The following is a 15,404-nucleotide window of genomic DNA, read 5'->3' as shown; positions in this document are numbered from 1 at the left end:
AGGATGTCGGCCTCCGTGGTCACTATGGGAATTGTCAGTATCTCTGGGGATTCGCTGGAGAGCTCCACTGTGCAATCCACGATGCCCTGGTGATATTTGTGCTCGTCAGAAGTTGAAGCCTCAGTTTCATCCTCTTGTGGAGCACAATCTACCGAATCGATGAACGACTCGGTAACACAGTTTTGAATCTGCATCGGTAGAGCAGCACTGCAGAGGGATGAGTCAGTCACTGTCTGCTCGTTCACAGTGACTGATGTCAATGATCGTAATGGTTCGTTCGAGGGTTTATCAACATGTTCAGCGTTGCAACTTATTTCACCCCTATAGCAATTTGCGTCCACAGAGTTTGTACTCGAACTTTCAGACATATTATCCTCAATTGCAGCACCGGATTCACCATCCCTTTTTTCAAACCCGCTGGAAGCATTAGGAACACATTGAGGTGTGTGTTCAGCTACACTGGCCTTCTCCAATACCACCTTTTTAGGATTACTGGTAGAAAAATTATCAACCGACGCCCTTCATTTTTTAGAACCAATAATAGGGTCCTCCTCCATTCCTTCACTACATGAGGGAATCGCAGCAAAGGTTGTGCGAGTTGGGGTCGCTTCGGTTTCCGTGACAGGAAGTGAAGTGCGATCGTTTTCTGGACTCGGGATATGCGCATCGATGCTGCTATTGTTCGTCTCACTGCAGGAGGGAACAGCAGGAACCGGCACACTCACAGGATTAACTCCAATCGGTTGAATAGAAACACGAGTATTATCCTTTTTACAATCGGTGTATGCGTGGCCATTTTCCCCACACTTTGAACACGAAACCTTGGGACAAAAACGTTTAACGTGACCAAAGGCTCCACAGTGAAAACACGTTAGTGAGGCTGACGAGGCATACATTTGATACTCCCGATCGTCGGATTTTACTTTAAATGAAATATTTAACCCTGTATCATCCCCACGATCGGGAAGTACCATGTAAACTTGGCGACGGAAACTCATTACGTGTTTTATCCTCTCGTCTCGGCTCTTCAGAGGGATCATGGACATTCTTGACACAGCTGTTCCATAACGAGAAAGGACTGACATTAGTTTGTTGTTTGGTATAAATGGTGGTACGTTTGATACAACGATTTTCATCGCTGGAGTATCCATGGGGGACGCTAACATAAACACACCACCTTCTGTGGCTAAACCTGCACTCACGACGTCATGAACAAAGTTTTCTTCGGACAGGAAGATAACAACTTTTTGATTCATTCGTGAGGCAGCTCGGACATGCTCACACCCGATTATTTTCCCCACTGCGAGTACCACATCCTCAGTGAGGACTCCTTCTGGTGGAACACACACAAATGCATCCTTCCTCGTTAGGCTATCGAACGCCTCTAACCGAGAGCGTGCATTCGCCATACCAGCGAATTCAACACCCCCACTTGTCCGAACCGGACAAGAAGGTATCAAACCAAAATAATCAAACTAAAGTAAGTAATAAACGTGCATTATAAGCACAAAAATGGCTTACAAAACGCCGTCGAAGCCAGTAGGCCGCACCCAAAACGGGCCCGCTCTCAATCCTCTCTCTCTCGAAGACAAAGGTGTAGAACGGATGAAACCAAAGTGCCAAAGTACACAGGATAGGAAGGAGAGGGAGGGGGGGGGGGCAGGGGAGGGCAGGAGAGAAGGAAAACTCGCAAAGAACTCACTACACCACAGAGCAGTTGCTCACAGCCGCCATGACGCCACGCCCAACACACGAACGGCCAGCAGGGGGCGAGAGAGAGAGAGAGAGAGAGAGAGAGAGAGAGAGAGAGAGAGAGAGAGAGAGAGAGAGAGAGAAAATGAAGAAGAAGAAGATCAGATCTTGACAGAAACTCTGTCACCAATTTATTTGGTTAAATCTCATCTCTGGTTCACAGCCATTTCGGTAATTATCTCTGATTCCCTTAAACCTTAACCCCAAAATGCCATCAATTCATGTCTACCTTTTTATACATTAAAAACCCTTTAGCTATTCCCAAATACCACATTTTACTAGCCATGACAGGAAAGCTAATATGGCTTACACATGCCACATGACATCATCATGACATTATCATTTTCAAACTACATGCAACAGTGCTTATAGATGATATTTGTAAATAACATCAGCATCTGTAATAACATCATTAGCGTACAGACAGAGAGATAGACAGAGGGAGAGAGAGAGAGAAAGAGAGACAGAGAAAGAGAGACAGAGACAGACAGACAGAGACAGACAGAGACAGACAGATAGAGACAGACACTGCATCAGCATATAACATTTCCATCATATAACATCAACAGCTGCAGCTGCACACCCTGTCAATGATCCATCATATCAGAACCAAATCCATAAACATAGAGATAGAGAGAGAGACAGATAGACAGAGATGGGCAAAGAGAGATGAAGAGATAGAGTTAGACACAGAGAGACAGAGAGATAGAGAGAGAGACAAAGAGAGACCCAGACAAAGAGAAAGACACAGAGAGAGACACAGTGAGAGAGACAAAGAGAGACAGACAGACATATAGAGAGACAGACAGAGAGAGAGATAGAAAGACATAAAGGATGACACTGCATCAGCATACAGTATAACATTACCATTATATCAATAACTCCATGGATAATGAACATCAATGAGCATCATTAGTCACAGCATAAAACAAAAGAGAGATGCAGACAAGGAAAGATAGATAAAGAGAGACAAATAAAGAGAGAAACAGGGAAAGAGAGAGATATACCGAGAGACAGGCAGACAGACAGACAGGGACAGAGAGTTAGAGAGGGACACATAGGGGGACAGAGAGAAAGACAGACAGATAGACACAGAGAGAAAAAAGACAAAGAGTTAGAGAGACAAAGAGAGATAGACATGTGCTATTCCAATCATCTCCACATGAGGGCAGTGTCATTCCATGTCATGTATTAAACCACATCATAATTCGTTTTTCAGAAAAGCCTTTATAAATTGTGTAGAATTGTGTAGCATATTCAGACGAAAAGTATTACACCATAATGGCCCTACTTCTCAACGATAACCTAGCATTGTCCCATCGACTTCATCAATATAATTGCACAACAAGCGCTTCTGCCAACTCCGCCATCATGACTTGTTGCCCAGCACAACTGCCCTTTTTACAATAACTTCGAAAATATTGTATTGTTCTTTAATCTATTTATTTATTGATGTTAAACAAACAAATCATATTAAAAATGATCTTACTTAGTCAACTAACTGGGAAACGTCATCAAACTTGTTAAATCGACAGGAAGTGTTGTTTTTGAACAGGAAACAGAAGGTGTGTTTCTCAGTACACTGACACAGTCACTTAATTTTCTCTGTGTGTCGACTGGCGACTGGATGGATTTAAGTCTTTGTTCCTGATCACACTTTCTCAGCTAAGTAAGTACATATTTCTAACAATTAGGTTCACTAGTCTCTGTGCGACTTGAGAGGGATTTAAAATATTTTGTGTTTTGTCCTGTTTGTCCGTTTTTCTCAAGGTACGAAAAAGCCTCTGTTTTAACTTTTTTCCGTAATTAAACATGCTTCCATATCATATTGCAAGTATCTAAATCGATCATTCAATTCCATAAACCATGTGTTTATCAATTTAGCAATAAAAACGAAATTGCGTACATATTAAATAGACGTTTACCCCAAAAATAACTTTACTCTTTTTTAACCGAATTCCTCCATTTTTCCTTTAGACTAAACGGCTTTTGATCCTCTATATGTCTAAACAAAGCATTCATTCCTATGTGTAATAGTTAAAACCGTCCCATGCATCGTTTTTTCAAAATATTTTCCCTTCTGTATTAACATCTGTTAGTAATTGCACCAAGGGACAAAGCACATTCCTAAACAGTTTGTCACGTGATCATTCGCATCTCAGTGTGCACATCGGAGTGCCTGCCGCACTGAACCAGCTGCAAGTCATTAACCAGAAAATCCGTCTTTACGTGGAGTTATTTTCCAGCTTTGTTTTCCACAATCATACCACACAAACCACATTTAACAATCACAATTTGACCACCACAAAACAACATGTTAACCACACAAACCACTGTCCTGTGCTCCTTTTGGACCCTGCAGAGCCTGCTGGTCCACAGTTCCCTGAATTACCTGACTCTCCACGTTGGCCTTTGGAGCCAGTGGTACCACTTTTACCCTATGTCCACCACTCCCCTTTGATTCTGGGGGGGCCTAAAATACTGGTTCAGGCTCAATTTTGAATCGTAATGTAAAATGTATGTGTGTCAGAGCGATATTATTTATCTGAGAAATAAAAATCTCTGACATTCCTGCTATGAAGATAAAATAGTAGGGATATAGAAAGAGAGAAGGAGAGAAAGAGAAAGAAAGAGAGAGAGAGAGAGAGAGGAGAGAAGAGAAGAGAAGAGAAGAGAAGAGAAGAGAAGAGAAGAGAAGAGAAGAGAAGAAGAGAAGAGAATGAGAATGAGAGAAGAAGAAGCAGATCAGATCTTGACAGAAACTCTGTCACCAATCATTTGGTTAAATCTCATCTCTGGTTCACAGCCATTTCGGTAATTATCTCTGATTACCTTAAACCTTAACCCCAAAATGCCATCAATTCATGTCTACCTTTTTTTTCTTTTTTTTAATACCTCTACCAAGTTGCAAGTTAAAAACCCTTTAGCTATTCCCAAATATCAGATTTTACTAGCCATGACAGGAAAGCTAATATGGCTTCCACATGACATCCCACATGACATCATCATGACATCATCATTTTCAATCTACATGCAACAGTGCTTATAGATGATATTTGTAAATAACATCAGCATTGGTAATAACATCATTATAACATCATTAGCATCAGCTAATGCATCAGCATAATAACATCATCAGCAATAGCATTTGCATTAGCAGCACAGATGCAGCTACTGCTGCTGCAGCTGCGCACTCTGTCAATGATCCATCATATCAGAACCAAATCCATAGACGTAGAGATAGAGAGAGAGACAGATAGACAGAGACGGACAAAGAGAGATGAACAAAGAGAGGCAGACAAAGAGAGGCAGAGGGAGTTAGACAGAGAGAGACAGGCAAAGAGTGACAGAGAGAGACGGAGAGATAGAGAGAGGGAGAGACAAAGAGAAAGACACAGAGAGAGAGAGACACTGAGAGAGACAAAGAGAGACAGAAAGACACAGAGATAGAGAGAGAGAGAGATAGAGAGACAGAGAGACAGACAGAGACATTGTGAGACATTGTCATTGTAGCGGGCACAAGGGGCAATAATTCCGCGCACCAGTGGGTGGCGCGAGCATCCAGGCAGGGAATGAAAGCACATGCCCCGCCCTTCGACCGATCGGCCACGCCCGGGGACTAGGCGTGGCCTCGGGACATATATGCGGGCTCTAAGCTCGAACCCGCCCAGTGCTGAAGTGCGAGCTTTGAATAAAGACTCTTTGTTATACCAACGCGTTGTGGCCTACCTCTCTGGCAATCGAGTCGTGTGTGCGCAGCACCACACTGGTGACCCCGATTGGTTCAGCCGTTGCTGACCACCGAACGCGCCATGGCCACCAACGCCGTCGCAGTCAAACTCCCGGAGTTTTGGGAAGCGCAAGCCGACGTTTGGTTTTTGCAGGCCGAAGCTCAATTCCAACTCCTAGGCATAACGGCGGACGAGACCCGGTACTACCACGTGGTCGCTGCCCTCGGGCCCGGCACTGCCGCCCGAGTCGTGTCCATCCTTCAGCGCCCGCCGGGCGACAACAAGTACGAGGCACTGAAACGTCTCCTCACCGCCACGTTCGGGCTCACGGAGATCGAAAGGGCCGACCGCCTCCTGGACCTTCCCGCCCTCGGCGACACACGACCATCCGTCCGGATGGATTCCATGCTGTCCCTGCTTGGAGACCAGCCCCCGGATTTCTTATTCCGGGCGCTTTTCCTACGCCAGCTACCTGCAGAAGTACGCCTCGCGCTGGCCGGTTCCAAAATAAAGGAACCCCCGCGCCCTGGCCGTAGAGGCCAACAAGTATTTCACGGCCTGCGACACGCGGTCGGTGTACGGTGCTGCCGTAGTGGATCCTGGCGCGGAGGCTCCAGCGCCCCCGGTTTCCCTCGTGGCCGCTGCTACGCCCCGTCCACTACCGCCGCCGCCACCACCACCGCCGCCGGCACGGCCGCCGTGGCCGTTACCGCCGCAAACCTGGTGCTACTACCATGCCAGGTTCGGCTACCAGGCTAAAACGTGTCGCCCGCCGTGCTCTTTTGACGGGTCGGGAAACGACTGGCGCTCACTTGCGGCCATGAGCGTCGGCCATTCCGGCAGCCTCCTGTTCATCACGGACACCTTGTCCGGTCGCCGTTTTATTTGCGACACAGGAGCGCAGGTAAGCGTCCTCCCCGCCTCCACGTCCGACAAGCAAACCGCGGGCCGGGGCCCCGCTTTGCTTGCCGCCAACGGTACACCCATCCGCACATTCGGGAAGCGTTGCCTCTCCCTGCGGTTCGGAGGGCAGCGCTTTCAATGGTCGTTCGTGACCGCCAGCATGCCAATGGCACAGCTCAGTGCGGACTTCCTATGTGCGAATGGGCTGTTGGTCGACGTGAAGCGCAGACGGCTCGTCCAGGCCGAAACCTTCAGCTCGCTCGCTTGTTCGCTGAGCGGCTCGTTGAGCGGCTCACTGAGCGGCTCACTGAGTGGCTCACCGAGCGGCTTGCCAAGCGGCTTGCTGGAAGGTTCCGTCCCGGCGAGTTTAGTTTGCACGCTTCCGGCAGCGGACGACTTTACCCGCCTCCTCGCCAGTTTCCCGGCCCTCACACGGCCCACGTTCTCAGTGGTGGCCGTTAAACACGGGGTGGAGCACCATATACCCACGGTCGGACCACCGGTCTATGCCCGGGCACGCCAACTCGAACCCACGAAGCTCGCCATGGCGAAAGCGGAGTTCGCCACGCTGGAGCGGCTGGGGATCATACGGCGCTCCAACAGCGCTTGGGCTTCTCCTCTGCACATTGTGCCGAAGCCCGGCGGAGGATGGCGGCCATGCGGGGAATACCGCCGGCTCAATGATGCCACCACCCCCGACCGCTACCCGATCCCGCATATCCAGGACTTTTCCGCCCGGTTGGCAAACACGCCCGTCCAACCGGACGATGTCCCGAAGACAGCCGTCATCACCCATTTCGGCCTCTTCGAGTTCCTGAGAATGCCTTTCGGGTTGAAGAATGCGGCCTAGGCGTTCCAACGGCTTATGGACAGCGTCTTGCACGACTTACCTTTCCTCTTTGTCTACCTGGACGACATCCTAGTCGCGAGCGTGTCCTGGGAGGAGCACCTGCTCCACCTTTTTTTTTTTTTTTTTTTTTTTTGTATGCAAGATCGAGGCTCGTGAAAGAGCTAACATTAATCACACAAAAAGACAAACCGACACACAAAACACAAAAAACAAGGGGAGCGGCAGACAAGATGGGGAGAGAGGGGAAGGACACAAAAGAGAGGGGGAAGAGGGGGAAGGACACAAACACAACATTTGAGAGCAGGGACATCGGGAGGACTTGGGGGGAGGTGGGAGAGGAATAAAACATATGAACACTGCAAGGACTCTGGGGTGAATTACCGGGGGTAGAAAAGATCCAGGTTTTCGATGGGGGAAGATAAGAGATGGTGGTGAACAGCTGTTTTAAAGACCTGGAGGGAGGAGTGGGATTGAAGGGAGTGGGGGAGTTTGTTCCAGAGGCGGGAGAAAAGGGGAATGAAAGAGTGAAGGTGAGCAGAGAGCCTAGACTTTGGCAGTTTAACCTCCGCACGCTTTTCGAACGCCTGGGCCAGCATGGCCTAATCATCAACCCCGCCAAGTGCCGTTTCTGCGTCGCCACCATCGGCTTCTTGGGGCACCGCATCACCAGGCACGGGGCCGTCCCTTTACCGGCCAAGGTGGAGGCGGTCAGGGATTTCCCACGGCCCCGCACGATCAAAGGGCTCCAGGAGTTCCTGGGCATGGTAAATTTTTACCACCGCTCCGTGCACCACGTCGCCCAGCTCCTCCACCCCTTGCACGAGGCCCTCCGGGGCAAGCCGGGCAAAGGTGACATCGCCTGGTCGGAGCCGATGGCCGCGGCGTTTACGGGCGCAAAGCTGGCCCTGGCCGACGCCACCATGCTGGCGCACCCGGCGCCCGATGCACCGATCGCCCTCACCACCGACGCATTGGACTACGCGGTGGGCACGGTGCACGAGCAGTGGGTGCGTTGTGCTTGGCAACCGCTGGCGTTTTTTAGCCGGCAGCTTCGCCCGCACGAACGCCGCTTTAGCACCTTCGACCGCGAGCTGCCCGGGCTCCAACTGGTGGTCCGACACTTCCGCCATCTGCTGGAGGGCCGCCCGTTCACGGCTTTCGTCGACCACAAGCCCCTTGTGTTCGCGATGGCCAAGGTCGCCGAGCGATGGTCGGCACGGCAGCAGCGTCACCTCTCTGCCGTGTCCGAGTACACGACGGACATCCGTCACGTGGCGGGTAAAGACAACCCGGTGGTAGATTGCCTTTCCCGGTCCGTCATGCACGCGGTCCACCTCGGGGTCGACTATACCCGGATGGCGGAGGACCAGACAGCCGACCCCGGCGTCCAGGCCTTGCGGACCGCCGTCACGGGCCTCCGCGTCAACGAGGTGCCGTTTGACGCCGCGGGCGCGGCCCTCCTATGCGACGTCTCCCTCGGCCGGCCTCGCCCCAGCGTGCCCGCTGGCTGGCGGCGCCCAGTTTTCGACGCCATCCACGGCCTGTCCCACCCGGGCACGAAGGCATCCCAGAAGCTCGTCGCGGCGAAGTTCGTCTGGCATGGCCTCCGGAAGGACGTCCGCGACTGGGCCAGGACGTGCCTCGCGTGCCAGCGTGCAAAGGTCCACCGCCACACCCAGGCCCCGTTGGCCCCGTTTGCGGTGCCCGAGCGTCGGTTCGACTACGTGCACGTCGACTTGGTGGGACCTCTGCCCCCCTCGCGGGGGTTCACCCACCTCGTCACCGTGGTGGACCGCACCACACGGTGGCCGGAGGCCGTACCATTGGCGGCGACGTCTGCGGCTGATGTGGCGCAAGCCTTCATCGCCACTTGGGTTGCCCGGTTCGGTGCCCCCTCAGACATCTCGTCCGACCGTGGCCCCTAGTTCACCTCGGAGCTCTGGGCCGCGGTGGCCCAAGGGCTCAGGCTGAAACTACACCGCACCACGGCCTACCACCTCCAGGCCAATGGCCTGTGCGAGCGCTTTCATCGCTCAATGAAGGCCGCGGTCCGGGCCAGCCTCCGCGACGGCGGCTGGGTCGACAGACTCCCCTGGGTCCTGCTGGGCCTCAGGACGGCGCCCAAGGACGACCTGCGCGCGTCCTCGGCGGAGCTGGTTTTCGGGCAACCACTGCGGGTACCGGGTGAATTTATCCCCGACTCCACGGCTCCTTGGTCTGCGGCGCAACAGCGCTCCGCCCTTCAGGAGACCGCCCGGAGGTTCGCCCCGGTGCCGACGGCAAACCACGGTTGCCCGCCTTCCCACGTCGCCCCGGAGCTTCGCACGGCGAAGTACGTCTTCGTCCGGCACGACGCCCACCGGGCACCGCTACGGCCCCCGTTCGACGGGCCCTTCCACGTGCTGGAGACCGGGGACAAATTTTTCACCATCGACATCGGCGGTGCCCCGGATCGCATCTCCGTGGACCGCCTCAAGCCGGCCCACCTCGATCCGCACCACCCCCCGCAAGCAGCTCTGCCTCCGCGTCGAGGCCGCCCCCCGGCAGTCGTCCCGGCACCCCCCAGCCCCACCGTCCCGCTACCCCCCAGCCCTGCACCCATCGCCAGGGGGCGTTTCGGCCGGGTCATCCGGCTTCCCCGCAAACTCACCCTTCAGGTGCGCGGGAATTCTGGGGGGGCACGTGTGGCGGGCACAAGGGGCAATAATTCCACGCACCAGTGGGTGGCTTGAGCATCCAGGCGGGGAATGAAAGCACATGCCCCGCCCTTCGACCGATCGGCCACGCCCGGGGACTAGGCGTGGCCTCGGGACATATATGCGGGCTCTAAGCTCGAGCCCGCCCAGTGCTGACGTGCGAGCTTTGAATAAAGACTCTTTGTTATACCAACGGTTGTGGCTTACCTCTCTGGCAATCGAATCGTGTGTGCACAGCACCACAACATAAAGAATGACACTGCATCAGCATATAACATTAACATTATATCAATAACTCCATGGATAATGAACATCAATGAGCATCATTAGTCACAGCATAAAACGAAAGAGAGAGATGCAGACAAGGAGAGATAGATAAACAGAAACAAATAAAGAGAGAAACAGGGAAAGAGAGAGATAGACCGAGAGACAGGCAGAGAGTTGGAGAGAGACACAGATAGGAACACAGAAAGAGACAGAGAGAGAGAAAAAGAGACAAAGAGTTAGAGAAAGAGACAAAGAGGGACACAGGGAGACAGAGAGATACAGAGAGAGAGTTAGACAGATAGACAGAGACAGAGATACATATATTGATGTGCTATTCCAAACATCTCCACATGAGGGCAGTGTCTGTCCATTCATGGCAGCAAATCCTGTTGAGTTTTAAACAGCGTATTCAAACATACAACATATTGAGACATTCAGACATATAATTCAGACGAAATGTATGTCACCATTATTTAAATCGCAAACAATTTTGTATAATGGGCCTACTTCTCAAAGATAACCTAACATTTTCCCATCGACTATATAAATATAATTGCACAACAAGCGCTTTTGCCAACTCCGTCATTATGGCTTCTTGCCCAGCACGACTGGCCTTTTCACAATAACTTATGAAAATCTTGTATTGTTCTTTAATCTATTTATTTCATGATGTTAAACAAACAAACCATATTAAAAAGGATCTTACTTAGTCAACTAACTGGGAAAAGTCATCAAACTTGTTAAATCGACAGGAAGTGGAGTTTTTGAACAGGAAACAGAAGGTGTGTTGAAGAGCATGCAGTCATTTAATTTTCCCTGTTTGGCGACTGGATGGATTTAAGTCTTTGTTCCTGATCATGATCACACTTTCTAAGCTAAGTAAGTACATATTTCTAACATTAACAATTAGGTTCACTCGTCTCTGTGCAACTTAAAAATATTTTGTGTTTGTGCTGTTTTTTTCGTTTGTCTCAAGGTACGAAAAAGCCTGTTTTAACTTTTTTTTCGTAATTAAACATGCTTCCATATCATATTGCAAGTATCGAAATCGATCATTCAGTCCAATAAGCCATGTGTTTTTTTTAAATCAATTTAGCAATAAAACGGAAATTGCGTACATATTAAGTAGACGGCTTCAGTCAAACCTACGTTTCTTATTCCTTCTCCGAATTCCTCCATTTTTTCTGTATACTAAATGGCTTCAAAGTCTCTATATTACGAAACCAAGCATTCATTCCTATGTCAGTGAAAACTTCCCATGCATCGTTATTCCCACAACATTTTTCCTTTCTGTGACATCTGTTAGTAATTACACAACGGGACAAAGCACATTCCTAATAGTAGAGGAAACGAAAGTGAAAAAGTGGCTTAGAAATTGATTTGAAAATCATTTTAATGTTAGAGACAGGCATCCAGTGGGAAGAGTTAGGGCATGGGGTGGTGCATTGGGAAAGGGTGGATGCCAGCTGAGATTTTCCCGAAAAGGGTCATATTAACCCCTTTTTTGCCAAATTGTTATTTTCAAAGATTTTGTAACTTTGGAGGTAGTTTTCAGATATACCTTGCAATAATATTTCATATATTTTATTTGTTATAAGTTTCCAATGCCTCATTTCAAAGCTTGTGATGTCATACCCCTTTTACCATGTACACAGCAGCTAGATTCCATCCCAGTCATTTTAGTTCCGATACTTCCATAAAGGTAGCAGCAGCGGTGCAGCTGAATAATCCATTGTCTTAAGATGGTGGATTATGACATTATGACATGAAGGTCTTTGTAATTGTTACTTCTTTGAAACTATAACAAACTGAAAACGAAAGTGAAAGTAGCAAAGGACAGGGCCTAGCCTAACATGTGCTCTGCACAGTGAACATACATGGTGAACACAGCTTGGCATGCATACACCTGCTGAACTACATGTATCTCTGATGAGTGAGAGACAGTTAATTGGATTTTACTAATACTAGGCCTGTTTTGGTGCTTGAAAGAAATCTTCCAGATGAAAAGATGACAGTGCAAAGTTACATGGTGTCCCAAAGCTATAAACAGTAGTAGGCCTAGCCTAGCTGTCCCAATTTTATGACAGTCACTTTTTTAACCCTTTCACTACTGCATGATTGTGCAGTTGCAGTAGCAAAACGGTTAATACCATTTGTTTTGTATTCCAGGCAATGGAGGCTGCTGCCAGTATTTCAAACCAAAAACGTAAGCGACCATCGACGCCGTCGCGTCGACGCAAATGCATCATTTGCCAAAAGGACAGAGCGGGAGCTGCCGTGCGTCAGTCAACCCCACGTGGCATCGAGTCATTGAGGAGTGCCCTGGCAACACGTATATCACACAACTGTGCAAAGTATCTAGAAGCCCTCGACAGGCTGCAAAATGAAACACTTGATTTCGAAAAGGTAGTCTGGCATAAGGACTGCTTTTCAAGCTTTACTAGCAAGGACCACCTCCAACGTCTGAAAAAACGAAGTGCGACTCATGTTACATCAGAGAATGAAGATAGGCCCCAACCCACCACAACCCGCAGAAGTGTAAGTGTCATGCAGTGGGAGAAGTGCATATTCTGCCAAGAGAACACACCGGACAGTCTTCACCAAATTCTCACTTTGCCAACATCGATGAAAGTGATGGAGCGTGCCATGCAAATGGACCCAATGCTCTCATATCGTGTGGCGGGTGTGGCAGATCTTGTTGCGTCTGAAGCTAAATACCATTTGAAATGTTATGTAACATTCTTCAGAAATGCTGAAAAGCTCGACACCGAGAAGGAGACTGGTGATGTCTTTGACCAACCTTGCTTACACGAACTTATGAGAGAACTTGATGTTGAACTGAAAGCAGGAAATATATTTTCTGTGAGAAGTGTTTGGAATAGGTACTGCGAACTGCTGTCCTCAGATGACAGCCCATGTAGTTCTCACTGCAATCCTAATCCTGACTCAAATATTCTGAGGGCATTCAGAAATAGACTGAAGGCTCATTTTGGTGAAAGAGTTGAAATCGTTGCAAATGAGAGAAAGCAAGATTCACTCCTAATACTTCCAAAGTTGTCGAAACAGATATTAGTAAAAAACCTCATTGACATTTCACAAGAGAGTGAGACAAAACAGGCTGAGAAGAATCTTAAGAGTGTATTTCTTGTAGACGATGACACTAATCTTGGTAGGTCTATGTATCATTTAGTGAGTCGCATACGGTCAGATATTCAAGAAACCATCAGCTACACTGAATATGATGTCGATTCAAAGCATGCTCAGAAAATAGTTCCACAATCACTATACCTATTGGTTAGCATGTTGCTGGGAGAAAATGATCATCCAAACCACCATGATAGAATTCTTAGCATAGCACAAGATTTTATATCTGTTTCATCCAAGAGCTGTGTCATAACACCTGATGATGAAGATGTGTAGGTAGTCGGAGCCCCGGTTCAAACTACGTTATCCGTAGGTTGTTGGCAAACAGAATAAAGTCTCAAACAATACTAGGAATCTTGACCATGGTGGTTTGGAGACATTTTCCAATGCATACTGTATGCTATAACATCACACTTAACAATTCCATGTACCGGTAAATACAAAACAGAGGTTTTTTTCACAATTTCTATGTAGTTTTTGAAGAAAAGGTTCATTTTCACCCTTCACTAATTGCCCACAGAGGGGTATTACATCAATCTTCCCTTACTAAAAACTGCTCTTCTATGTGAGGATTGATAAATAGCAATTTGAACCAGTAAATTTAGTTTTATATGGCATTTTGCCTATCTATTAGAAAGTGTGAGAAAATTATATATTTTTGCTATAGGTTGACCTTTGACCCCCACTGTAACCATGGTAACCCCTTAATTATATATATATTTTAAAACACTGTTTAGTGTTTATAGTAGAGGAAATGAGCCTGAAAAATTCATTTTGAAAATCATTTCATGTTAAAAGCAGGCATCCACTGAAAACAGGTAGGGAATGGGGTGTTTTATCGGAGGAGGATGGATGCCAGTTGAGATTTTTTCGAAAAGGGTCATTTTAAACCCTTTTTTTGCTAAATCAGTATTTCCGAAGTGTTGAAAAAGAGAAGAGATGTTTGTAACAATATCCCATTTATTTGCCCAGCCATTTGACTCTACATGGGGTTTTTATACATCATTTTGTTGCTGATGATATTGATGATATTTTGTTGCTGATTAAAGGCCCTCGCATTTCAGTGTGCACATCGAAGTGCTTGCACCACTGAACCAGCTGTAAATCATTAAGCCGAATCAGAATTTAAAACCTTCATTACATGGAATTATTATTTCACAGCCTTTTCCCACCATCATACCACACAAACCACATTTAACCATCACAATTTTACCACCACAAAACAACATTTTAACCACACAAACCACTTTATCAACCCAGATGCACACAACCCCATTTTTCCAATGCCAAATCAATTAAATCCCAATACATCCAACCACAAAACTCGGGCCAGATCTGTGTGTGCACTGCACAGAGCCTGTCCCAAGCCTTGTGAGTTTAAAACACACAAATGCACACATTCGACACACAAATCATCTCAATTATAGTTGGACAGTTACACACAACCAGTTTTCCCAACACTTTCTCAAGAACGCTACTTGTCACTACACTACAACCACAACTACTACAAGACAACTACTTGTCTACAACCGACCACCACACTAATGTTGACCAATCATGGTGCAGACACAACCTGCCACCTGCTGCAGACATGACACGACCTGACAGACCGACCTGTTTAAAAACACTAGGATTGTACATAATGCTATGCAAGGATATAATGCTTTAAGGATATCATGGACACTGTACACATGCAATAACAGCTCTCCATATTGTTCGGTCACGTTGTCCGAAGGTCACTGACCTGGTGTCTTGACCCCGCGGAGGTGTGATGAATCCAGGAACACCAATTGTCAAAGAAGGATTATTTGGAGATAGATGAGGTGCAGAAGAGGAAGGAGAGTAGAGGTGTGCTGGTCTCATCAATGTCCACCAATCGGTTGGTTTTAGGAGAATTTATTAAATATCATTAGAAAGAACTAGGGCATGCCCGTACTATATATAAGCTAGGACGTGCCCGTACGTGGGTGCCCGTTCCTTGCCAAAAAAAAAAAAAAAAAAAACATGAATGGTTTGGTCCATTCGCAACGACCACAGAACCCCCCCCTCTATTTACATGCA

At 48.0% G+C, this 15,404-nt stretch overlaps 3 protein-coding genes across 3 annotated transcripts in view; all 3 read left to right on the top strand.

Moving 5' to 3' along the window:
- The first annotated feature begins 3,356 nt into the window (after window positions 1–3,356).
- LOC144893656 (uncharacterized) overlaps window positions 3,357–15,404 on the top strand; it is a 41,100-nt gene continuing 29,052 nt past the window's right edge. The window contains exon 1 of the mRNA XM_078784698.1: window positions 3,357–3,421. The gene's annotated coding sequence lies outside the window, so the exon portion shown is untranslated. The remainder of the gene's footprint in view (window positions 3,422–15,404) is intronic.
- LOC144893650 (uncharacterized) lies at window positions 10,954–14,406 on the top strand. Its single transcript, XM_078784628.1, has 2 exons — window positions 10,954–10,981; window positions 12,369–14,406. The coding sequence occupies exon 2, from the start codon at window positions 12,372–12,374 to the stop codon at window positions 13,617–13,619; it is 1,248 nt and encodes a 415-aa protein (XP_078640754.1). The 5' UTR covers window positions 10,954–10,981; window positions 12,369–12,371; the 3' UTR covers window positions 13,620–14,406.
- Window positions 11,013–15,404, top strand: part of LOC137421421 (uncharacterized) — a 139,998-nt gene continuing 135,606 nt past the window's right edge. The window contains exon 1 of the mRNA XM_078770882.1: window positions 11,013–11,078. Within this exon, the coding sequence (XP_078627008.1) occupies window positions 11,057–11,078 (22 nt within the window). The 5' untranslated portion in view covers window positions 11,013–11,056. The remainder of the gene's footprint in view (window positions 11,079–15,404) is intronic.

Source organism: Myxine glutinosa, chromosome 1 (assembly GCF_964187855.1).
Source record: "Myxine glutinosa chromosome 1, kmMyxGlut1.1, whole genome shotgun sequence".
Taxonomy (NCBI): Eukaryota; Metazoa; Chordata; class Myxini; order Myxiniformes; family Myxinidae; genus Myxine; species Myxine glutinosa.
This window is presented reverse-complemented; position numbering and strand designations above follow the sequence as displayed.

Excerpts from the sequence above, each read along its gene's own strand:
- LOC144893650 (XM_078784628.1), top strand. The coding sequence starts at position 12,372 with ATGGAGGCTGCTGCCAGTATTTCAAACCAAAAACGTAAGCGACCATCG.